The following is a 25,811-nucleotide window of genomic DNA, read 5'->3' as shown; positions in this document are numbered from 1 at the left end:
ACTTTATGTGCATGTTCAGAGAACAAGCAGTGAGTCTGGACTGTGTACATGCTTGGAGATTATTTTGCATGTGTACAGAAGTGCTCCATGCATATATGATAGGTCACTCCTTAGTCTTAAACCCAACTCTCTTTCATTAAAGTCACAAAAATGATACCTTCAAATCCTGAAGTGGTCATTCATGAAGTTAATTCTATCTGAATATAAATGTAGCAGAGGTTACTGTCTCATGAGAATTTGATTCAGAAAGGAGAGCTTATGCTGCTTATGTGACATGCCTCACCTGAGTACAAAACCACCAATGCCTTGCAATTTTCAGCTTATTATTCAGCAGTAATAGACGTGAATGAAGATGAAACATGAATAACACCTTAACTCCTGCCACTGCACATCGATCACTTCAAAATACACATTGCTGTGCTTGTAAGTGATCTCTATCAAGGCCGTATTAACCACTCACTGAGAACACCAAAACCACATGCAAGATTTGGGGGGTCATCTTATGAAAAGAGTGAAAGTGTGGTCAGAAAGCCCTGGAACAGATGTCATACTTCTGTGTTTTCAAAATGAAGCACTAACACGGCCCAACAGTCTCTCAGCCCTTGTTGCAAGGTGGACTAGAAAAATGCTGGGTTTATCAGATCCAACGCAAATCAACCAGAAAAATATTCCAAATTTACAGGAAATTCAATTTCCTATCTGATGGGGATTTCCAATATCAACTTTCTGGATGGAGCTTCTTGATCAGTTTATCCACTCCATAACTACAAAGGAACAACTTTGCATCTCTGCATGCTCCCAGTCACTCCATCCTGCCCCCTTGCTTGCATTTGACAGTGAGTGTACACCAGCATGCACACTCAGGTAAGCTGGGGAGCAAGAGGAGTTGACCCAACTCAAAACCAACCTCACAAAAAAGAAAAAAAAAAAAAAAAGGTCATACCAGCTGCTCAGGTGCCTGTCCTGTAAAAGGAACACAAAGGGACTACATGAGGTGGGTGTGGGGAGAAAGAGCAAAAGGTGCAGCAGCAACCCTAAATGAGCTTAGACTGGTTGTGAAACTATTTTCAGAATAGATCTATGAATCAGGTTTCCAGCCATAAAATCACACCACAGAACAGCCAACCAAATAATTTCCCAACAGTAACATTTGATTATAAATAGAATAATATCCCAGCAAAGTAGTCAATGCATGATTTGGCCACTTTGCTACAGGAACAGGCTGCATACAGCCATTTGTGCAAATGAACTAGAAAGGGTTGCCTTGCTTGAAATTTTGTCCAAAATGCCCAGCTCTGTTATACTTACAGTCTAAGCACAGTAAGGTGGTTGTGAAAGACTTTCACACTTCTCATATAAGAAGCACCTCAAAGTTACACAGAAAGATGCTGGTTTGGCTTATCAAACAGAACTGTGCTTCTGGATCTTTAGATTGCCTTACTATTGATTGAATATCTCTTCTGATGGATGTTGAGCCTGGGCTATACTCGGCTGCCCTGGACAACACAACATGTGCTGGTGGATCATGCCAGTCCCTCCTGTTGGGATGGGTCTGTGGGACGAACACAGCAGCAGCTGGGCCAGGAGCACAACCCCACTGAGAGCACTGTGTGACTTCCTTGGCGCTCCTTGGAGATTCAAAGGCTCCAGAGGATTAAATGACAGATCTCTGATCCCAATCTCCTTGAGCAAATACATCACTGGCAAGTAGGCTTCTGTGTTACAAAGTATTTTATGGAATTTCTCTCTCCTTCCTCTTCCACTGGGCAACAATAGCTAAACCATGTTGCTCATACAGTAGGAAGCAGTAAGAGCCCAGCACCTTAACACAAATCTGCAGGAATTACAAACCATTCTACAAAACAGTAAGGTCCAAGTATTTCTTCATGTTCTGTTGAATCTTATCAACTCATTATTTACTCTGAAATAGGGCCTGAGGTTTCCAGCTGGATGTGAGGCCAATGAGTGGCCCTTACAGGAACCAAACCCACAACCTAGGTTGATACTGGTGCCATGGTGTGATGGACTGAGTGAAATGGAAAGGCTGTTTGGGTGCAGGGATGCACCTGCTGAACCCCCATCCCTACAAAATGCACTGTCCCACATCCTTTTGCTAATAAACCACACTGCTCTCTCTGAGCAGTGACCTGAGCCTGTGTGTGCAGGACAGCAGGGCAGATTTCCTGGGGAAAACCTTGTGTGAGGGGCCTCTCAACAGCCAGCCACAAAGTGCTGCCTCCTGCCTTGCTGGCTTAGAGACACAAGCAGCTCTGCACTTCTGCCAGGGCTGAGTGAGCCTGAGATGGCTGAGAAAGGATGTTTAAATGTAATTTATGAACAAATAAGGGTGGTGCTCTGAAAAACTCTCCCTACCAGCCCTACTGGGGAAAAAAAAAAGAAAAGGTGGAGCTTAATTTCTAAATAAGTTTTATCTCAACAGGGGACTTAACAAGATTTGGTTTAATACAAAGGAAATGGGAAAGGAAAGGAGAAGTGAAAGTGGAAAAAGGAAGGGAAAGCGGAAAGAAAAAAAAAGAAAGGGGAAGGGAAGGGAAGGGAAGGGAAGGGAAGGGAAGGGAAGGGAAGGGAAGGGAAGGGAAGGGAAGGGAAGGGAAGGGAAGGGAAGGGAAGGGAAGGGAAGGGAAGGGAAGGGAAGGGAAGGGAAGGGAAGGGAAGGGAAGGGAAGGGAAGGGAAGGGAAGGGAAGGGAAGGGAAGGGAAGGGAAGGGAAGGGAAGGGAAGGGAAGGGAAGGGAAGGGAAGGGAAGGGAAGGGAAGGGAAGGGAAGGGAAGGGAAGGGAAGGGAAGGGAAGGGAAGGGAAGGGAAGGGAAGGGAAGGGAAGGGAAGGGAAGGGAAGGGAAGGGAAGGGAAGGGAAGGGAAGGGAAGGGAAGGGAAGGGAAGGGAAGGGAAGGGAAGGGAAGGGAAGGGAAGGGAAGGGAAGGGAAGGGAAGGGAAGGGAAGGGAAGGGAAGGGAAGGGAAGGGAAGGGAAGGGAAGGGAAGGGAAGGGAAGGGAAGGGAAGGGAAGGGAAGGGAAGGGAAGGGAAGGGAAGGGAAGGGAAGGGAAGGGAAGGGAAGGGAAGGGAAAATCCAGACCAATCAAGATGCAACATTAGTGAGGACAAAGCAAAGGTTGTGGATCCTTTGAGCAGGTATCATTTTTCAGGAAAAAAGTGGACACAGCTGTATGACAAACTCAGTTTCTTTGCAGTGCTGATTAGAAATAGTCATTATTGTTCAATAGTTGAAATATTTCTGACTTTGTTTTCTTTGGACCCAGTTCTTCAAATCTTGTAATTATGTCTGAATGATGTTTCCACTTAAACACACCTTAGATTTTAAAGTTATCTCTTGATTTTGAGAAGGTGACTCATTGAAGATGCATTTTCTGTGAGCTGCATTATCCAAACACAGATAATGCAGAAATGACACTTAAAAGTAACAAAGAAGAATAATGAATGAGAAAGAAACAAAAAACCATCACGTTTGTGAACTAGCGAAGGAATCTACAATTATCATTTTGGTAAGAAAAATGAATGATGTTTTGTTTATAAGGTTATTTCTATTGTTATTTAAACACTGCTCAGAAAACATGTCAAATCTCCACAATGACCTACAACTTTTCCTTCTAAGGTGAACCGAAAATTGCACAGAATTATATTTTGTCTTTCTCCAGAATCAAACAGACAAAGAAAAGTCTGGGAAGGCTGCTATAACGTATTTAGTCATACTAAGACACACAACAGGAGAAAGGAGAGATCAAGGGAAAAACTCCTTAGGCCTTAAATCTTCCCAAGCAAAACCTGGATGCAAAACAACACATCCTTCCATAGGATCATCAGCTGCTCAGGTTTTACCCTTGCTCTACTTTTGCTGGGTGACCTTGACAACAGTATTCCTATCTCTATTTTCTCTCTTGTGTGTGAAAAGAAAGCAATTTTTTGCCTCACAAAGATGTTGTCAGATTTATGGTTGCAAAGTGACAAACAGACCCTAATTGTCATGATATGCAATGGTTAAATTTCTGTGAAGTCAATGATGAGGTCAGGAATGATTCAGATCAATCACAGTCGTGTGAAAGAATTGGAGATACACAGTGGGTTTGTGTTTTATATTTATAGACAGTGAGAAATCTATGATTCTGTGATTCTATAAAATTACACAAGGCACAGCATTGTAGTGGCTTTTCAAGTGAATTTGAATGCCATTTTTAACCCAGTTTTTCTCTTTACAAAAGTTTGGCAAAAGTGTATTCAATGAAGGCACATTCATAGCACTTTCTTTGGTTTGTTTTTTAAATACTTCTGTCTCAGTCCTACTGTCCATGGAGACTGACTCACTATTGATGTTCTTCAATGAATCAGGCATTTCCCTCAGGCTGGTGTAAGGAAGTCACCAAGATTTGTGGGGGAGATAGAAGAGAAAAAGAAACCCTAAATCATGCTCTTTTTCACTCCTCTGAAGATTCCCAACAGCAAAGTGATACAAACAAGCCTAACTGTGACCTACAAACTAACTACCCAGCAATAAGATGTTATTTGGCACCTCGGAGACTTAGAGGAGCGATTAGCTAAACTTTTATGGAGTTCTTTAAGAAATATTTAAGATATAAGTACTTTAGAACTTTTAGCACATCACTTTCCGCGCTGTGTCAGCTCATGACAGAGTTTTCCCACGTCGCGCACTGCAGTGTCAGCCTGCCCAGCTCCTCGGGAGCAGCGCCGCGGGCGGGCAGGGTGTTTGCGAGCAGCGGGACACCCGAGCCGAGCAGGGAGCCCGGGCCGGGCGCGGGGAGCGCGGCGCAGGGGGCGGAGCCGGTGGCTCCCGGGCCGCCGGAGCCCATCAGCTGCCGGGGAGCGCCGTGGCCCGGCCCGTCCCGGCTGCCCGAGGAAGCCAGCGGAGGAGAAAGCAGCTCTGCGGCCAGTTTGGTAGGTGAGGTGAGGGGATCTCTGCTGGGCGCCGTTCCGCTGCCCCTCGCGCTTTCTGAACTAAGAGCAGTCGGGTTGTTGGTGCCTCTGATGGCGAAAGCGAGTGCCGGGTAATTAAAAGTAGCGAAAATATTCCGGATTTCTAAATGCTATTTTTTTTCTTCTCTGCCTGGCTTCAGGGATTGTAAGAGCTGGTCTGTTCAGGGGAGGAGGGTGTCTCACTTCTCCGCGTTTCAGGAATTGCGGCTCCCTGCTTTGGACAAACGAGTTTTCCAACTGCTTTGTTTCCAAGGTGTCGGTGCAGACCGCATCCATTATCGCCGTACGCGCTTGCCCCTCTCCCGTCCTAAAGAAGGGTCTTGTTGGAGTTTGGGATTTCAAATTCCTGTGGTAAACGAGACCCAAACTTCAGTGTAGTTTTGATGTCTGTTCTGCGTAACCTTTTAGCAGATTTCCCCCCAAACCTCTGATTGTCTGGCAGTCGATTATGTGTAAGAAAAAAAAAAAAAAGCCAGAAAATTATCAGGCTTTTTGTGGTGCTTTTGGGGTCTTTCTCATGCCCTGAGCCTTGGAGGGAAAACTCGCGGCCGCTCGAGCATTGCGGTGAAAAAAACCCATTCAAAGGCGCGCCGTTTCCTCCCGCCCCTTGCTCCAACAGCCCCTCCCGGCTTCCTATTCCTCCAAACTATTTTTTTTTCCTGCAGGAAAAGTGTGGGTTTTTTTTTTTTTTTTCCTTCCTTCACTGTTCCCACACAAGAAACTCGCAGATCCGGCTAGGAGTTTCTCCGCGCAGCCCTGCGTTGCAACACGGGGACGCGCCCCCGAGAGCGCCCGGGCTGCCGCCCGCCTGCTGAGCGCGGAACGTGGGCACGGAGCTGCCTCCGCCCCGAGCAGCTTTTGGGCAACCCGTAGGAAAAATCGGCACGAGAAATCACATTAGGCGAAAGAAAGAGAGTGAACACTTTCAAAAAGGGCGTTTGCGCTAAGCAAAGCTTGGGGGAAAAAAGTATCTTTTTTTTTTGTCTGTGCTCTTCGCCAGGCTGCTGAGCTCCGGAGGGGGGAGGCTGGCGGTGGGGGGTGTGCGGGGATGGGCCCGCCGGCTCCCGCCTTTGTTCCCCCGAAGAGGCGCCCGCAGCCGCATGGCTGGAAGCTGTACCCTGCCCGCCGCCCCTCCCAGGCCGCTCCCGGTCTCTGCGGGTGCTCCGGGGCACAGGGTAAGGCGCGGTAGGGAGGATCTCCCATCACTGAGCTGGGGGCCGCGGGGCTGCCGGAAGGCGGCAACAGCCAGCGGGGGAAAGCCCGTGGGGGCGGCGAGGTGTCCTCCAGCTCGCGACTTTCCCGGTGTGTTCGATACTCCTGGGTTTCAAAGGTTTCGGGAGAGCTGGAAATGCCCTTGTTGTCGCGCCGGGAGGCGGGCGCGGCGCAGAGCCGCGGGTTCGGCTGGGCTGGGGGCGGCGGGACCCCAGGAAAGGGAGAATCGCAGCGCCTCATCCGCGCTGCGGGGAGCACAGAAAACACCTGAGCTGTTGGGGAGACAGTAGCTTCGTTAACTGCTTTTGCGCAAGATCTTGGAAGTATCCGGAGATGGGAGATGCCGGTGTGAGCAACTACATGGAGTGCGAGACAATGATAAGAAGCCCTGTAACTATCCTGACTCGGCAATGCAGCGCAGAACTCGGTACGTGCAGCAGCATCCTCAATTCGGAACTACCCAGGGGCATGCCTGGGGATCTCTTAGCAGCAGTGTTGAAACTACCAGTGCAGCTGTTGAAACCTGGTTTGTATGATGCTGTCTTGTTCTCACTTCTCCTCAGTACTTGCATTTCTTCTAGCAGTTGGAAAGGGAAAGGGTCTAGAAAAGGAACGGATTATCTTTCAAAAGGAAAAATAACTGCAATCTAAGGGGTTTTTGTTGAATAGGCCAGGAGACAGTAATTCACTGTTATCAACAGCTGTGGAATATTCTAGCAGTATTCCAGAAGCCTGGATTGTCATATAGAGCTGGGCGTTGCTCTGGTATTATGGAAGAAACTGGTTGTTTTTTCCCAAAACTAGCTTCATAGGAGTCCACCATCTATTATACACAGAAATGTAGTATTGCAGTAAAAATGTGGGCTTTTTTTGCAGGTAAGGGGTTTGGAGTTTGTTTGCTTGTTTTTCAGCTTAGAAATTCTGCTTACTGGGTGTCTTCCACCGAGTGAAACAAAACAGTATCACTTTCTGCTTTCTCTGAGATCCCAAATTATTGAGAAACAAACTGGTTGCTCCTGCTGCAATCTCTCTGACATCTGGCCAAACTGGAGTAGTGAGTACTGATGCTTGAATGGTAATTCACCTACAGATTAGGGAGAAGCATGTGGAAAACCCTGCAAGTCATGGCTTATCACTGGAAATGCCAGTGGCTGATGTGTTTAGTGTCACTCTGCACCTACAGTGTTACAGCATCCAGGATGTTCTGTGTTGCCTCTGCCATGGTTATCCCTCTATGCCTGAACAGTTGTCTAGGCAATCCTCTACCTTGAAGATGTTGATTACTAGAAGTAGAGAAGTACTGAGGGGATTTTGTTGGGAAACCTCCCTGTGGCATTGCTGTTACTGCAGTGGGTCTGGCTGGGCCTTGGGACTGGCAGAAAGAGGTGGAGAGAACCAGAACGTGATGGATGAGCATTGCACTACTGTGACGGATGAGCATTGCACTACCAGCTCTTCCTTCTACATGGCACTTGCAGAGTTCAGTCAGACACCTTCCTTAGCTTCCTAGGATGTGCACATCTCAAGTGAGGCTACCTCACTATTCAGCAGACCTCAGTAATAACTAATCTTTAAATTCCTGTGGAAGCAGCATGACCCACCTCTGTCAGGTTGGCCAGAAGTGAAAGCAGGATTTTTCTCTGATAAAGGAGACATATATTTGGATTCTTTGCAACATTTGGGAGATTGTGGTCCAGATCCTGAACTGAGATCTGTGAACTCCTGAGTCTTCAAAAACTGAAATAATAGTCATAGATACTAGAGGTTCCACTTTATCATAAGTTTTCCACGTAGGACATTTGCCCCTGGCAGCAAAGGGGAGAGTGCTGTGGAAGGATCTTTGAAAGATGACACTTGACTTAAATTTTATAGTCAATGGGGAAATCACCACCATGCATAGAAGTAGGATGATGACACACCTTGATTTGGGAATTGCAGCGTTTTAGAATGAACCTGTACCAGTCCTGAAGTTTACTTGTTGCTTGGCTGGCTGTGTAGCCTGATCTTCAACTCAGAATTGGGGCTTGGACATGCTGTGGCTGCTACATGCCCAAATAACTCAGAAAATCTAACAGATCCCAAGGATGCCTAAACAACCTGCAAACAGATGACCTCAGAAGAAGGAAATGTTGTAAGCAAAAGCAACTTATTTGCAGGACTGTTGAAGAGGGACATACATATACACACTTTAAAGACTACAGGCTGTAGGATTACCTGCCTTGGCTTTTTGCAAAGAAGTTTCATGAGGTCAAGGTTGACTGTCTGGTACCAACTCCAGATTTCTGACTGTAGTTTAAAACTTGAATAAAAAATGGTCACTCAGAATTCCCAGGAATGCTGCCATGCTCTGAAGGTACATGATCACTTTTCAGGTGCTGAAGGTCAACCTCACCAACTCAGGTGAGGCAGGAAGTTGGGAATAAAGAACATCTTTTGTCAACACAGAGCATATGGTTGGAGGTGTTTTGGACATGGCAGCAAAGGAAGGGATTTAATTGGTCCTTTGCATTTGGAGCTAAGGAAAATTTCTTCGAATTGAGCATGCTCTTTGCCTGCTAAGACTGCTCACATTTCTTCTCCCATCGTATCCTGCATCATTTGTTTCTTCCAGTCTCACTTCCACTAAGATCTGAGGAGGCTTGTCAGACAAAACAGACCTTTTGTCCTAGGGCAGAAACCTTGGTTTTTCTTGTTCTTTAAACTGCTGCTCATCAGTAGAAGTTTACAAACAGCGCTGCAGCCCTGTGCCCTCAGCACTCGATTAGCTGTGTTTTTGTAAGGAATATGAAACAGAGGAAAGATGAATTTTCTGCTACTTGACTTAGTTAACTAAAGGATGCTTAGTCTTTAACTTGGCACTGTGCACCAGACTGTGCAATCCATGTGTTTTACTGTTAAAACTACACAAAGTGCTTTCACACAGAGTGCTTCCTGCCTTGTAACTTTCCTGACTTCGCAGTAACATATTTATTGACTGCATTTTTAGTAGGAAGCCTTCTAGTGGGTAGTTAGGGTGGCAAAGGTACCATACCTATGACTAATTGTTTGCAGAGGTTCCGGCTGCTTTGTCAGCTAGTCCAGAGTTAAGTCCTGTGGTAATTACAAATACTGGCTTTCTAGTGCATTGTTCTCCAAGTTCAACTTTCTAGAACGATAAGGCTTCTTTAGCGACATCTTTGCTTTTCCTTCTGAAGTTACCCTTAAGTCATCCCTAAGTCATCCCTGCCTTGCAAGCCTCTGCTCCCATCTTTGTAGCTTCCTTCTGCAGTCCACGGGTGGGTGTTTTGTGGTTCTCTCCCACTGAATTGCATTTGTAATTTCTACTTTAACTGCATTCCACTAAACTGTCCTCACAGCAGCTCCTAATCAGGTGCTGTGTGTATGCAAGTGCCGTAGGTAGTTTGTTACATTCTTGGACTTATATTAATCTTGCAAAGAAGTGTCTATGTATATATATACACATATATACAACAGATATGTATCTTTGTATATATGTAAAAACATTATTTTGTATATATGTAAAAATATTATTTTACAGGCTCTTGATGTTATTGATTAGTGTGATCTATTATCCCTTTCTCCTAAGCTGAGACAAGCACTTCTACTTAAATGCAAATACACAAGTTCCTTAATTTAATTTACAAAGACTGTCACGTTGGCGAAATCTCACTCCTTATTAAATACATTGGGAGTGTTTAGCAGCTTCTTTGTTTGACTTTTCTTATCTGATTTGCATCTTGAGGAACTCTTTGGTTAGCCCTCTGTTTTGTGGCTTGTTGTGGCTGCTTGGTAGCAGCTCTCAGGGAGGGCACTTGAGCCATGGTGAGCTGGAACTGCAGGACGCTGTTACTCAGAGGCTGCAGCTCTGTGTTCCTCCTAAGTGCAAGGGGTAGGGAAGGAGGGGTGCTTTGCTTTGCTTTGCTTTTCTGCCATGAGCCTGTGCTCGTCCTGCTCCCCATATTTAATAAAAACTAAGAGCAGGCAAGTATCTCCTGTTCAATCCCTGCCCTTGTTGCATTGCAGAAGAGGCTGTATAAAAGCCAAAATTCTCCTTAGTTCCCACAGAAGTAGGAGAGGACTAATGGAATTCATCCCACCTCGTTTGCAGACAGGCTTAAACAAAGCCTTGCACCGCTATTATCCCAGCCAATCTGCAGCTCTTTGTATATGCTGATGGTTCTCGAACCACATTATCCTAAAATCTCAAATGCTTACGTCTTTCTGGCTGGCTTGAGGCAATGGACACCCCGAATATGCATGTAGAAGCCTTCAGTACTGAATCTGTTTTTAAATTTTCAAAGAACTATCAGTTTGTTATGTGAAATATTTGACTGTCCTGAAAACTTTAAAATGTGCTAACCACATAAGAACCTTGAAACTTATGTAATCATAGAAAATAATTGAAATTAAACATTTCACTACTGAGCTAATGGAAAAGGATAGCTGGATAGGTGAATCCAGATGTCATAGAAGTGTTAAATCAGTGGTGAAACGTTATCCTCTCTGGTCTTTTTTGGTGGCCAGCTCCTCAAGTACACTTATAATAGCAAAACTTTGCCATCTTATATAACCTTTCCTCCTAACTGACAGCTCCTTCCCAAGAAGTGTGATTTTTTATACAAATAGAGATTGGAGAATATGAACCTTACAGGTTTGGATAGTGCTTGTTTGTTTAGGAGTTTGGTTACTCTCCCGTGCCTCTTAACATTATGTTTCTTCAGTTTCAATGCTACGAGTATTTCAGGCTATTTGGTCTGTGAAAACTGTGAATGCTTTCAGAATTGAAGGCTGGAAGTTAGGAGAAATGGACAGTCTGATGTGTTCCTATTTCTAGATAATGATGTGCCTCGAGTTAGAGTGACTCTTTAGTTGAATTTAAGGTGCTGTTTGTGTAACTTTAATTGTAAAGTAGTTAAAATTGTAAGTTCTTTAACTTCTGCTAGTATTTCTTGAATGACTGGTACTTCATGCTTTTATAGAAAATGTGTGTATGTGTATATAGTAAATATAAACTTCACATTTACACAGTATCTGCACAGTTTTATCAAATTACTGCTGAGCTACCCCAAATGGTAATTAATCTCTCAAGAAAATAGCTGCAGTACAAATGCTGAACAAGAAATGAATGCATGATCGGACAGGCTGATTGCTTGATTCAAATAAATGCATTTCTTATGAATGAAAGAAGACAACCCACTAGATGGGATTATGCAAGAAGCAGACAGGGTCATTAACAACTTTCCTCTTCCCTCAGCCTCGAGCAGAATACAGCATTTCTCTCTGCTTAAGTGCTGGTGGTAGCTGCACAGCAGTGAGTGGGAGGGGGTGAGGATGAACAAGAGCAGACTCTGTTCAGGGCCAAAGAACAGTGGGCAATGACTGTCTCTTCTTAAGTGCATGTAGGTCTGTGGGTGTACAGAAAGATGGAGTGGCTTGGGCAATATTTGCTTTTGGTGATCTCAAGGGGAGGCCTCTGAAGTGTTTGTGGTAGTGGCAGCTCCACTGCATTCATGGGAGAGGATGAGCCATATTAGGGGTCATCTTAAAGAGGTTCTCTTCCTCATTATCATTAATCAGAAAGCTCATCTTAAAATAATTAATAATATATGAACGTGCATCCTTAGATGTTGATAGAGGTATTGTTTTTTTCCACAGAGCAGCTTCCTTTCTAGGCTGATCCTGTAGTTTAAAATACTAGACTGTGTGTGTAAGTGTGTGCTTTGTGTGTGGTGGATTCAGCGTAGCGTTGGACCTTGTGCTTGCTGGGTGTGTGCATGTGGTGGGGAAGCATGGCCTTGAAACTGCAGGATACCTCTCTGACAACAGAACTGGAAATGTTCCACCTATGTTCCACCTATGGCTGATGGAAGAGTTTTTAGTAAAAGTGGTGTTGGTTCTACTGAAGGGATCTAAGGATGGGAATGAACTAGTGTTCTGCTACCCAGCTTCTTCAAACTCTTGTGGATGTGCTTTGCAGGTTACAAGCAAACCTGAAGATTTGTCTCCCTGGGCTCTACTTGTAGGTTTGGGAAAGGATTTGAAACAGAAAAGAGTGATGCAGGACTTCTGCCATGCTCAGTTGTCCATATAGCGTAAATGGTGTCTGGATGGTAAGTCAGCAAGAGACTTGGCTGAGTTGAATGAGCCATGCTTAAGAGAGCAGCTGAGATGATTTGGGAAATCTTAATGGGATGATACTCTGCTCTATGGACTCAAGAGTTTACCTGTGGTCTGTGCTAACTTCAGTGCAGAACAGGGAGAGTTAATCTAATAGAGCACTAAGAAAACCCACCAGCTCCCACACCCTTCAAGTTAACCAGATTTTTTGACATTTTTAATTCCAACATGTTTTATCATCACTGGACTAACTGAAGGAGAAACACACAATAATTTGGCACAAAACACTCTGCATCCTAATCTAAAACTGAACTTACAATTCTCATTTGTCTGTCTTCCTGCCTCAGTGCCAACCTTGTAGTGGCCCATGCAACATGCAAGCTCTTGCTGCAGTGTGGGACATCCATTTGGAGTTTGCTGAATTAGGTTAATAGGCTACAGTATTGTCTGAGGAAGAGGGATAGACTGGGAAGCAGTTGAGAGACTCTTTACTCTGTAATGAAAATCTTAAAACCTAGAAATGGCCATGGTACAATGGTGTTAGCCTTTGGTTTAAACAAGTCCTTCACATACTTTCTGACTCACTGCATTATTTTTAAGTACTCTTACAGGGCAAAAGAAAGTTTTCTGAGAGGCCCCATAGAAAGGCAGCTTGAACTAGTCTTACAGTTAGTTGTGTCAGTCTGAAACTTGACTTCCTCTTTTAGTTTGGCGGCTAGCATGGAAAAAGTCTGCTTCAGATACTTGTTCAGCTTGATCTTCTGTTCCTGCAGACTGGAACAGAATTCACCCTGGGTTTGTGGGGAAAATAGGTAGGAAATAACATCTCTAAATCAAGCTGCAAATAAATATTTGAATGGGCTTACTTAAAATAGGCACCTGAAAAAATTATGTTGTAGCCTGATGTTGTAGCTCTTCAACTGGAACATGCTATGAAACAGGGACATTCAGTACTAATACCTAACTATGGAATTTTCAATTTCTTGTCTTCCAGTGTTGAGTTTTGTACTGGACCCTCAAGTGCTTGACATTTCACAATTGCTTTCTCTAGTATGGGGAAAATAGTTTTCTTCAATGTTCAGCTCAAAGCGTGCCATGTTTAATGGGATGTCCTTCTTGCAAGATTGTCTGCAATCCACTTTTGTAAAGAGGTGAATACACTAATGTGGGATAGAAAGTAGTGGTGAGCCCTTTGTAATGCCTCTTGTGGTCCTTGCTCACTTTTGCAGGGAAGCTGTGTTTATAATATCCTGGGAGTAAGTGATATTATAACCACTAGAAAATTCATTGCACCACTTGCACAGAAGCTTCTGGATAAGACTCCAAATATGAACAGAAATGATCTACTGTAAAATGGAGAGGGAGGTGACTCTCCAGAGGCTATGGTAATGGGGTAACATTAACAGCTGCAGTTAATGTGCTCTACCCCTTTTCTACCTCTTTTTGCCTTGGTGCATGGGAGTAGAAAGGAATGTGTGCCAGAGTCATATGTCTTTAAATGCTGGCACCGTGAAAGTGAACTTACATAAATTCAGACTGCTCAGTGCATCACTAGAGCTCATTGCTGCCAAAACAGATGTGGTGGATTGAACAATAGGTGCCATTACAGCCTTTGTAGCTGAGTCTCAAGAGTTTTGACTTGTCTGTGTGGAAGTTGAGTGCTTAACTTAGTCCCTCCTCTCAGAACATGAGGACATGTGGCCTCAGTCATGTCACTGACAGACAGAAACATCAGAATACTATTCTTACTGTCAGTGAAAAGAACAGGCTCTTTTCACCTCATCTGCTGCATGTCAAGTGAAAAAAATATCATGTTGGTGCTTGTGCATTTTATGCAAAATCCCTTGAACTAAATGACTCATATTTTGGAGACTCATTCTGGAAAATGCTGTCCTTCCTTCTAGCTTGTATGGGGAAGAGTCTGCAGTGGATATGGGAGGTTAAAACAACTGAGAACTGCAGTCTCATGTAGACAGATGCTTGAAAGATGTGGTCCTGCTCGTCTCCTGCCATCTCCATAGTGGCTGTTTTGGACAACTAATCTTGATAAAAGCCATTAAAGAAGGCAAATCTGTCCTTTCTGGCAGATGTCTCCGTGTACACTGGCTGCTAGCAGCTGGGAAGTTTCAGATCATTTTAGGGGAAATCATTCTTTCTCTTTCAACCCAATAGTGGAAAATTAGAAGAAATAATTCTCTTTCTTTCCACCCAATAGTTATAGTAAGTGCCAAACCTCTGTAGAAACTAAATCTCTATTGGCAATTAGCTGCTTCCTGGCAGTGCTAAGCATTTACAACCTGTTTCTGCTTCCAGCCCTGAAGGAATTGAACTGCTTTACTCAATTACCATCTAAAGCTTTGCCATCCTTTTAATTTCTCTGCCAACATTGCTCAGCACTTGCAAGTTTTAGCCATCAGTGAGAATCAGCAATTGGGCACAGCTTCAAAAGGCTCATTTTTCTTGGTGGTGTTGTAGTTATTCTGATACAGAACATCCCTGGACAAAGTGCTGTGCTTCAATGCCCATTGTTTTTAATAAGGGGATTCCTCTTGACCAAGCAATGTCAGAATCATTTAAGGAGTTTGTGTTTTGGAAAGCACTGGGTGTTCACCTTCATGAAAAGTCAGGTGTCTGTTCAACTTGGGAAGTCCTCAACACATACACAGAGAGCGTAGTAGAGTGCTGTTGTACCTTCCCAGAAAACTGTACCCTGAGTAGGAGCTGCAGGCAAACCCAAGAGCTTGCAGGTGAAGCCTGCATTGGAAATTGCAGAAGATGGGTTATATGTTCTTGAAACAAAATTTGCAAAGCTACCGTCAGTCATAGCTGCATTATGTTCCTTATTGATGCAACATCTGTGACCTGATCCTAAACTTTTCATAGATCTTTGGAGCACAGCACTGTTTCTTTTTGTTAATTCCATTGCCATTGTGAGCATATTTTCCTAAAGAATACTTGCATGAATTGGCTTCCATTTCTCGACAGTTTGGACAGAACGAGGTGTAACAGAGGAAGTCTTTATATTTTTGAAATTAATTTCTTCGCAGTCTCCTTGTGACTTTTTCATCTTGGTTCTTGCAAACTATATAGGAAGGCAGCCTTAGCTAAGCAACTTACTGCATTTTTTTCCTAATGTGACCATCTGTCACTATGTCAGGAAGTCCCAAAAGTGCCAGGAACTGTTCTTCATTTTGTGGCACAGCTCACATAAAAGAAGAACCTGAAGATTAATATATAAGTGCTTAACATATAAGAAGTTTTTAAAAAGTGGAAAGTGAAGAAGGAGGACATAGGCTTGGGAAGAGATGACAGATAACATGACTTGTGAAGACATCAGCAACAGAAAAACCATGAGAGGAACCTGGTTTACATAATCTTCTAGCTAAAGCTGTAAGCAGCAAAGTCCATTCAGGTTTTGCTCCCATTAACTTAGACACGTACTTTAGTCATCTTCAATTACTCAATTATAATGAAAAATCTTGATAAACTTGTGTTTTGATGGCTTATTTGATGCGTGACCTTGACTAGATTTCCTTTGGACTTTGGGTGTAAACAGTACATAAATCAATACTAGAGATGGGAGACTTCAATTTCACAGGAATTATAACTGTTTACATTGCTTCAAACACAGCAAAAAAGTTTTGAATTCTACTTAAAAAATAAAACTCTCAAACATATCAAGACATGTTCTTTGGACCCCATAGCCCCTTTCTAAACAGATTTTGAAAGCTTCAAGAAAATCCAACTCACTCTTTTCAGGATTATGTCCTTACACTAGGCTTGACACATCTCTCTGAATTTAAAGCCAGGCAGTGATAATCTTGGCCCATGCAGCTTTAACTGCAACATATCTGCCACTGTCACCTCTGGCTGGGCACATTCCTTTAGTGCTGTAGAAGTGGTGTTGCAGCTTAGAGGACATCTCATGTCACATCTGATGTCAGGATGGAGTGCAGCTGAAACAGGAGCTGAAACACATCTCTGCAATGTGCCTTCTAACCTGGGCGTCCACTGCAGTGTCACACAAGCTGATATGGAGTAGCTCATGTGACAGAACTATCCTGACCTTATAGCAAAAGCCTATCCTAGGGCTTCAAAATTTCTATAGTACCAGAGCCTGGCAGTACCCTTAGAACTGAAAAGACTGAAAGCATTAGATACAAAGTTACATCTGGTTCTACAAAAGAAAACCCTTGAGTCCTATTGTGCGCTTAGGTTAGGCACAGCTTGACCTCAATTAGCCGCATTCTGATATTTCCTTCTGGGATTCAGCAGGTTGCTTTTTGAGGGTAAGAGGATGGGAGAAGCTTAATTTGAATTATTGAGCAACTATATAAACTCCAGAGCTGTTGCGAGCTGTGGAAAGTTGGTGTGGTAAGGATGAGAGGGCAGAGTGACTGTGACGCTGTCCCCAAAAGCCAAGGGCAAAACATGGGCATAGAAAGCAGCAGCTCTTCAGATTAATTCGGTTTGGAACTAGGTAATGTTTGAGGTCTCCAGTCTTTCTGGTAAATCTTCGTAAATCTGCTGAACTTTAACCAAGAGTTGCTGATATGAAAGGGCCAGTTGCTACAAGTTGATTGTAAAAAGTAGTTTTAGTTAATGTAGTGTTTCCTGGTATATCCTGGGAAAGCCACTTGTGATCTGAACTAATCTTCTGTCCTAGGTGGGAAGAGTAAAAAATAACTGTATATTATGATCTTTGTCCTAAAATACATGTCATGCTCGGATCTGGTGTATTGAAGGCCAGCTTGCGTATGGTACCACATGACAAAATTTGTAGCTGGGAATTTTGAAATGTTCTCTCTGGGCAGTCTTAGTTGGTCTCTTGGATTTAGGTTTTTATCAGGGTGGTGTTAGTTGGAAAAAAAATCTCCATGTTGGATGTCTTTTGTGTAAACATTGTCTCTTCATGGTTCTTCCTGTGAGGGTCTGTGCCTCTGGTGTCTCATGTCTAGGGTGTCTTTATTTCTCTTTAAGATGTTTCTTGTCTGTCTCTCCTTAGCTGGCCTTTCCGAAACTGTTCTACTTCTATCATGAAATAAATTTCATACTGACTTTTTTTCAAAAGTCAAAGTAGGTCCCTAAGGACTTGCTTTTCCATAGTGGTCACTCTACAAACTATTGAGTTTGCAAGTCAAACTATGCCAGCTCCTCTTTCACCCTAGAATATATTCCAGATGCAAAACACAGAACAGAGAACAGTTGCTATAATGAGTAATGCTTGTGGAAGTACTGAAAGGTTAAATAACAAACTCCTTCAGCAAAGACAGGATTTGCTACAGGATGGCAAAAGCCTGCAGTACTTGCAACTGGGGGAAATAGCACAGGCAGTTCTAATCTTAAATCTGCCGGAAAGAGGGGCAGTTACAGGAACTGTGTATGGATCCATGGTTCTTACAGCCTTTCTCCAGTGTTCGAGTGGATCTAACAGCTTTCAAGCCACAAGTAAGAAAATGCACAACAACAGGAAAAACACCTTAATTATGGTCAGAAAAATTACTGTCAAGCACGGTTTTATCTGTTTCATGGTGTTTCCTCTTGCTAGGGAGAACACATTGATGAGTTGGATTGCTTTCTTTTCCTGGAATGATGAAATTTGAATAGCAGCAAATAGCTCCTGTGGTATCTCAACCTGTTTTCCTGTTAAGGGAAGGACAACATGACTAAGTCCAAAGGCTGGGTCTTGTAAATGGACTATAAAAATTTCTGACAATCAAAGAGACTCTACTTGTGCATTTGTACCTTCAGTGTACATCTCCATGCTTTTTTGGAGAGAAATGGGCAAGTGGGTATAGATCTTCTTAAATTTCATCAGTATTGCTCATCTATAGTCACATTTTAAAATTTTACCTGAGAGGTATTTTTCTGAGGAGGATTCTGAACAACTTTAGTTTACTTATGGTTCATCTAATTCCACTGAACTAGAACAAGGAAATGACAACCAGACTGTTCCAGCCCTTAGCCAGTAAATTTTATGGCTTTGGTTTGAGTGTTGTTGGTGGTTTTGTTTTTTTTCTGGAGACTGCTTTTTTCCCTAGTGGGGAATGACGTCATGTAGGTTAGTTTCACTGCTAGCTTCCAGTGGCCATGTCCTTTTTATCTGTGGTGTTGACTGTTGTCTCCTTTTACCAGATGGCTTTGGCAATTGCAGACTGAACTTCTTATCCAAGTGTAATCTAAAAAAGTTGTATTTGGTGATGAGTATCCCTGTGTTTACCAAGGTAATACTTTGCTTCAGGTGGTTAAATAGATTGCCTTGTACTCCCTTTGCTTTCAGTCCTCTGCTTTAAGTTTATCATGATGGCAGTGAACAGCCTGACTGCCTGGTAGCTTTAGACCCACTCCTTCAAAAGGACCCACCAAAAGCTGGGATTTCTATAACACTCCAGCTTGTCTGCATCCCTGTGCTTCATCTGAAACAAGAGTAAGCTTTGCAATAGTGTTCTATTGTAAAGTTGCTGAGTTTATAACTCTGAGGTGCATTGTTTAACTTCATGTTTCCAAAATAAAAAGGGTTTAAACTGATACTATAAAAAGCGCTGACTGACTTTTATTCACCAAACTGCCCATACAGCTTTTCTGTTATGCCTTGCAATCTGCAATCCTCGGGTACACCAATGCATGGTTTCCATTTTGAGCAGCTGGTCCCCTTCCTGGAGCACCACAAAATTGCCCCAGGTATTCTTATCACTGTATACTCTGTTGTGTTCTCATCCTGCTATTCTAGTTGCAAGACTTCAGATGGCTAAAACAGTCTCAAAATATTTATGTTGCAGATAACTTCTGACTTGAAAGCGATAGCTTGTGTTCTCTTGCTTCTGGGGTTGTTTCCACGCAACAAGTGCTTAGTTCGTGGGATGTCATTCCTTATGGTGCTAGTCCTACACTTCTAGCTTGACGGCCATTTTTGGCTTTTTATGGGATGAAAAGTAGTTTCTTCTTCAGGCTGCTCTTGTTTATTATACAGCAGAGACAACTCCGGCTACAAGAACCAAATTTTAACATGCAGGGCAAGAAGGCTGAACTTGGGTGGCTTTTTGTGCTTTGGATTCTTCACTTAAACCCCGGCCGGTAGCAGAGACAGTAGCGCTGTGTGAGCTGTGTCGAGAGGTGTACCTGCGGCAGGGCGCCAAATGGGAGAGCCAGTGTGTCTGTGTGTCAGTCCGTGTGTCCCGGTAGCTCGGGTGCCCGGCGGGGCCGGGCAGAGCCCGTGTGTCCGTGTGTCGGTCCCCTCGGTGCCCGGCGGGGCCGGGCAGAGCCCGTGTGCCCGTGTGTCCGTGTGTCGGTCCCCTCGGTGCCCGGCGGGGCCGGGCTCTAACGGCCGGCGCGGGCTCGCGGCGCCTCACGCCCGGCGGCAGTTGGGCCCAACGGCCGCTGCCCTCAGGCCGGCGGGGCCGGGCGGAGCGGCGGGGCCGGGCGGAGCGGCGGGGCCGGCTGGGGCTTCGCGCTACCAAGGTGCGGGACGAGGCCATCGGGGAGAAGGAGCGATGCAGGCAGGGGGGCGGCAGGGCGGGGACACGGAGCGCGGCCGGGCGGGACCCCGAGCGCTGGCCCGGCACTCGCTGGCCGGGAGTAGTCGGGGGCTCCGCCTGGCTCCGGGCTCAGCAGGCTGCCGGCCCAAAAGGCAATTTGTAAGCCCGGCCGTCCGTAGCGTGCGGCGCTCTCCGGGCTTAGAGGAATTTTAAGAGATTGTCATCTGCCGGCTAACGGCAGTGGGGGTTTCTAAGAAAGAAGTTTTTATGTCAATCTCTCTCACTGGCCTCCACAAGCTTGCCCCGGGCCACTGACCGCCTCTGACTTGCTGCCAAGTCGGCTCTTTTTTTTGTTATTTTGAGGAGTGGGACAGATGTGTGTATGTGGGTGGTGATGGGCAGTGACTGAGCTGATTTCCATGACCAAACCTAAAACCAAATGTGTTAATAACAGCTCACTTAAACTTTTCTCCTCTTCCCCTTCAGAATTGGCAGGTGTTCATCTTCATGAAGGAAAGAAACACTAGAAGTTCTGACTAGAGCTGTAGTGTTTGCTTCAAGATGCCCCAAAGGGAAAATACTCATCTGCAAGTCTCTTCTTTCAAAACTGCCTGTGTTCTTTCAATCAAAGAAAAACGTTTTTTGAGAAAGATGACTTGTGAAGTCTGTGAACAAAGCTGTCTTCACAAGGATACTGAATGAAAGACATCATGCCTTACAAGGGACACTGGTCTTGAAGGGTGACACTGTGCTCTTAAACTAAAACACAGGCACTGTAAAAACACTGATCCTGAACAAGAATAAGGATTATAAAAACTGCATCAGAATGTTTGTTAGTCCCAGAAGAGTCAGAAAATGCCATTTTTTGCAGCTATGTGCCACTTGCTTCATACTGTGTCTCATGATTTTTTGGGTACCGTTTGATAATGACATTGTGAGCCATATGAAGTCCTATTCCTACAGATACCTCATAAATAGCTACCATTTTGTGAATGACAGCTTGTCTATCAGCAGGGATAACCTGAACAGAGTATCAAGCTACCAGTACTTGATCAACCACAGAGAGAAATGTCAGCAGCGGGATGTCCTTCTCCTACTGTTTGTGAAATCTTCTCCTGAAAACCGTCATCGAAGGGATGCAATTAGACAAACTTGGGGTAATGAGAAGTATGTTCGTTCTCAGCTTAATGCTAACATTAAAACCCTTTTTGCTTTAGGACGACCAACACACCATCTGCAGAAAACACAGCAGCAAAGAGAACTTGAGCTGGAAGACCAGAAATACCAGGATTTGATTCAGCAAGACTTCTTGGATACTTTTCACAATCTTACTCTTAAATTGCTTTTGCAGTTTAGCTGGGTGAATGCCTACTGTCCTCATGCCAGGTTCATTATGTCTGCAGATGATGACATATTTATCCATATGCCAAATCTCATTGCTTATCTCCAAAGCCTCACACAAATGGGTGCTCAAGATCTCTGGATTGGTCGTGTCCATCGTGGATCCCCTCCCATAAGAGACAAGAGCAGCAAATACTATGTCCCATATGAAATGTACCAGTGGCCCTCTTACCCTGACTACACAGCAGGAGCTGCATATGTAATATCAAATGATGTAGCATCTAAAGTTTATGAGGCTTCATTGACTCTGAATACAAGTCTTTATATAGATGATGTTTTCATGGGTCTCTGTGCCAATAAAATGGGAATTGTACCACAATATCATGTATTTTTTTCTGGGGAAGGAAAGGCTCCATATCATCCCTGCATTTATAACAAGATGATGACATCTCATGGACACGTAGATGATCTTCGCCAGCTCTGGAAGCAGGCTACAGATCCCAAAGTTAAAAAGATTACTTCAGGGATTTGGGGTAGAATGTACTGCAGACTAGTCAATATTGTGCTTCTCTGTAAACTGTACTATGTGGACACATATCCTTGTTCAGCTGCGTTTTCTTGATACTTGAATATCTGCATTGAAGATCCACTGAGCCAAGACAGAGCAACAACACTTTAGGTGTTGATCCAAAATGTATGTAAACATGGAAAGAGGTAAAATTTACACATGAATACTTGGGGTGGGCAGAGGGAGAGGAAGAAGATGGTCCCAGGGTCCCAGATTCTGTTCAGAGACTGATTGGAATAGCTCTCCTGTTGTACTTCAACCTTTTACATTGTAGCCTGTTTTTTTACACTCTTCAAGGGATGCAAGTCTGGATTATAAGTGAACTATAATGGACTTCACTTCTAGACTTTGAAATGCTTGTTGAAAATATCTGTTTCTTTGAACTTGTCAGTTAAGTCTTGATGGTTTTTATAAAAGCTATGTGAACTAAGGCATGTGGCAAAAAAACCCTGTTATATCAGAATGGAGTAGACCTTCCAAAGCATGAGGAAAGTGGAACTTCTGACTTCATGAATGAGGCTATCACAGTAGTTTAAGATAGTGTAAACACTCTACAAATATTCACCATTTCTCAGTGCTTCATACAAAGTCAGTCTGGACCTGCACAGCTGACAAATAGTGAGTGCTGGAAATGAAGACCTGCTACAATTGTTTTCTCAAAGCTGCCTAAATCTTTAAAACAGGGAAACAGTGTTTGGATGCCCACTGACTTGGTGGTTTTAAATAACAAAGGAACCCCCTTTAGAACCTGAAGCTACAAAAAACCAAATACCACTCATGTGACTGGTTGGGTTAATATTTCTTTGTCTTCTGAAAACTGAATCAGCACATTTAAAAAATCTAATCTTTAATAAGCAAATAAGTTAAGTTAGTTTTCTTCTAATAATGCTTCTATTTTCCAGTATTCTAGAGGTGAAAAGCAAGCAAAAGTCCCTGGGAATGTTACTTAGAGCTAGTTAAAGACTTAAAAAAAAAACAAAATTTCAAGCTTGTACTAACAAAGAGGGAGGATTTTTTCTCTACAAACTTTGACTTTCTATTGAAGGGATAGGGAGATGGTGATTCACACAAACTCAGTACACAAATCATAGTAACTAAAATATTTCTCCTGAAGTCAAAATTGTCTTTAAAATTTCAGGGTTGTTGGTGTCCACAAACCCCTGTACCTTGAATATATCTCAGTGTTAATATCACTTGCAAATTAACAAAATGCCTGTGCTTGGTAAGCCAAAACAGAGCTAAGTGATGTGCAGGCTGCAGCCCTTAGGAGTTTTCCCTGTGGTGCCATAAAGATACTGCAGAGAACCAGAGTTGTAGGCTGCCTGCAGTCCTTGCACAGCTCAGTCATGGTGCTTCCACAGACTCTCAGGACAGATATCTTAGTTGCTAATTGCCAAACCTGTGGCAGCTGTACAGGACTTGCTAGTTTGAAGCTGTGAGTAATAAACTTGGTATAACTAACTGCTCCTGCTCTTGGAGCTGTGCTGCAGGTTTTCTGGTTTGAATGGATAATGGCATCTGTCAGTGCAGACAGAATCCAGGAGTGAGCTTGCTGACTGTTCTCTAAGCTGCTTAGATGGAGGGTAGGTAGTTACTGGAACTAAGTCAAACATGTAACTTCCTCTCATTGGCTTTGCAGAAGGAAGATAATAAGATTCCTAACTGGTCCCAAATGTTGGGCATATAAAGAGCTGACAAAGAAATCATTTATCAGTGTCAGAATGACTGACGAGTATAACAGCTATACTTCAGAAGGAACAAATCTAATTCCTTTCTTGCCTAAACAAATGAATAATAGTACTGGGGATGTAGATCTCTATAACCTGTTGCATACAGAGAAAAATGCACATATAGAGAAAGTATTGGATCTTGAAGGAAAGCTGCTTAATCAGATTTCTGACTTCTTGTGAGCCGTTTAAATCAACAAAGCTGCACAGCAAAACTGCACTGCTAGAAAAGCCACTCTGTTCACTGAAGGGAAAGAGGGTCTTCATATGCAGTATGCAACCAAAATGTGCTAGTAAGACTATAGTCTTCCAGCATATCTACGTGTTGGGTTTTGTTTTCACTCATACATGCAAAAGTAAAGTAATCTTTAAGTAGCTTTAACTAGCTAACATCTAAAATGCTGCTTAAATGTAGTTGCCATTATCTGAAAATCACTTTTGACCATTGAAATACTTTATTTTACAGTTGGTTTGAGCTTTGTTTGGATTGTTTCTTAATCTTAAAAGGGCCTTGATGCTTGTAGTATGCATTTTCTTTTGCTGCAGTGAAAAGTTGCTTGTTGAATAAAAAGGAAAGCATGAAGGCACTCCTTTCAAAAAACAGAAGAGACATAGAGAATTTCATATTTTCTGGTTCTAAACACAAATTAAGATTTGTACACTTCCATCAAGAATCTTTTTTAACAATAGTCTCAGTGCTCCAATGCAGGGCTGATAGGTTTTACTTCAAATAAAACTGTATCAGCCTGAATGGTCACTCCTCATTAAGAGTTTGACATTGTTGCACAGCATATTTAATGCTATTTTTTTTTAATCTGTTTGTTTGGTTTGCATCAGTTTCCCTTTGATATTACTAATTTTTATACAAAGTATTCAATATTTATTCTTAAACTTTGCTCTGTACTACAGAAAGACAGTTGTTTTGTAAAATTTGTTTTGAATAAACAGACTTATTTCTTTTAAAAAAACCTAAGAATACAGAAAAGGTAAATATCTCTTGTTGCTTTCTTTGTAACTGACAGGATCAGTTCTGATACTTTTAAGTGTTGTTCTGAGTTCTCTTTTACAAGAGGACTTCAAACTGTCCCTCTTTCCCCCCCCATGCCCCCGGTGTGTGCAAAAAGCAAAATTGGTGTTCCCAAGAAAAGAGAGGGCTCGCAAATTTGTTTACCAAGCTTCTAGGTCTAAAGTTGTATAAAATTGCCAGGTATTAAAAGCTGAACCTGTTGCTAATGTTATAATTTGTATGTTCTCTTCAGGAAGCCGTTCCCCTGGAGATGTGTATCTGTCTACACAAGATTTCAGATCATACTTTGCACCTCTGGAAAAAGTATCTGATGGTCTGGGGACCAGACATGGTATTTTCATAGGGTGTAATTAAATTTAGATAATTATGATTTGTATGTCTGTCCAATTTGTCTGACATAATGTATCAAGTTAGGGTTTTTACAAATGGAGTCATTTGCATCAGGTAACTCCAGTGTATAAGACAAGGGCATAACTAAAGCACAAATTTTCTGAACGATAGTGAAGAAGAGAACAAAGGAAATGAAGTCAGGATTGTGGCATTTGGCTTCTTGCAGGGGGATTTTGTTGTGGGTTTTTTGTTTTCTGGGGTTTTTTATTTAATTGTTCCCTTTGGCCTAGAAACTTCAGTTCAGCTAAAACTGGGGTTGCTTGATAATTTTTGTTGAAGTAAGTGATTTAAGTATCTGGTGCTTTAGAATGCATTGATAATAATATTTTTCTCAAGCTTTTGCAGAAACTTGAGCTTGCAGTTAAAAAACCCAGAAGCCCCTCAGAGGTATATAGTCCAATGTGAATATTCTGAACACTATGAGAGGATCTTTTAATAGCAGGGTTTTTTGTAAATACATGCAAGGCTTATTCTAATGACTTCTTTTCTCAAATTTTGTAATTAATGCTTCTAAGAGAAAAAACCTGTAAAAAAGCCCCAACACAAACAAAATATAACTCTTATTTGCTTTTTCATCTGATAGACTCGGTATAAATGCATGGCTGTAAGCATTTCAGTGACTTCATTATTGCTAATTATTTATTAATCTTGGGGAACTTCAAAGACGTTGTAGAGAATGTGCTACAATGCAGTGATTTTCATTCTAAGAAGAAAAAATATATAATGTGGCTCATATGTGCAGCCTTACCTCCTCCTTGTTGACAAGTTCTCATCACTTTCACTGGTCACCAGGACTCTGCTGGATCCTCCTTGACTGGCTTCATGCATCACTTCAATCTAAATGAGAAGGACATGTTAAAACTGAAAATACTTAATTGCTGATGCTTTTATTTAGAGAACTCCAACTCTGAAAGAATAAAAACCAGATCCTACCTAACCTAGAAAGTCATTAGACAAGTTCAAATAATTGAATTCTAGATGTGCAGAAA

General features: G+C 42.9%; 2 protein-coding genes across 6 annotated transcripts in view; one reads left to right on the top strand and one right to left on the bottom strand.

Moving 5' to 3' along the window:
* Positions 1-25,811, bottom strand: part of MCF2L2 (MCF.2 cell line derived transforming sequence-like 2) — a 131,981-nt gene that overhangs the window by 53,487 nt on the left and 52,683 nt on the right. For all 3 annotated transcript variants that reach the window (XM_059855699.1, XM_059855703.1, XM_059855700.1), the window contains exon 15: positions 25,571-25,659. In XM_059855699.1, the coding sequence (XP_059711682.1) occupies positions 25,571-25,659 (89 nt within the window). The remainder of the gene's footprint in view (positions 1-25,570; positions 25,660-25,811) is intronic.
* Positions 4,803-25,574, top strand: B3GNT5 (UDP-GlcNAc:betaGal beta-1,3-N-acetylglucosaminyltransferase 5). 3 transcript variants are annotated; one of them, XR_009487692.1, is made up of 4 exons: positions 5,739-5,932; positions 6,492-6,604; positions 20,256-21,804; positions 24,665-25,574. XR_009487692.1 is itself a non-coding variant. In XM_059855705.1 (3 exons), the coding sequence occupies exon 3, from the start codon at positions 20,596-20,598 to the stop codon at positions 21,730-21,732; it is 1,137 nt and encodes a 378-aa protein (XP_059711688.1). In that variant the 5' UTR covers positions 5,740-5,932; positions 6,492-6,604; positions 20,256-20,595; the 3' UTR covers positions 21,733-24,390. The 3 variants fall into 3 exon arrangements, 2 of the variants coding, with proteins under 2 accessions (XP_059711689.1, XP_059711688.1); XM_059855705.1 differs by lacking the exon at positions 24,665-25,574 and having other exon boundaries at positions 5,740-5,932; positions 20,256-24,390; XM_059855706.1 differs by lacking the exons at positions 5,739-5,932; positions 6,492-6,604; positions 24,665-25,574 and adding an exon at positions 4,803-4,926 and having other exon boundaries at positions 20,256-24,390.

This window comes from Haemorhous mexicanus, chromosome 10, assembly GCF_027477595.1.
Source record: "Haemorhous mexicanus isolate bHaeMex1 chromosome 10, bHaeMex1.pri, whole genome shotgun sequence".
Taxonomy (NCBI): Eukaryota; Metazoa; Chordata; class Aves; order Passeriformes; family Fringillidae; genus Haemorhous; species Haemorhous mexicanus.
The sequence above is the reverse complement of the archived record's forward strand: the minus strand, read 5'-3'. Positions and strand labels throughout refer to the sequence as shown.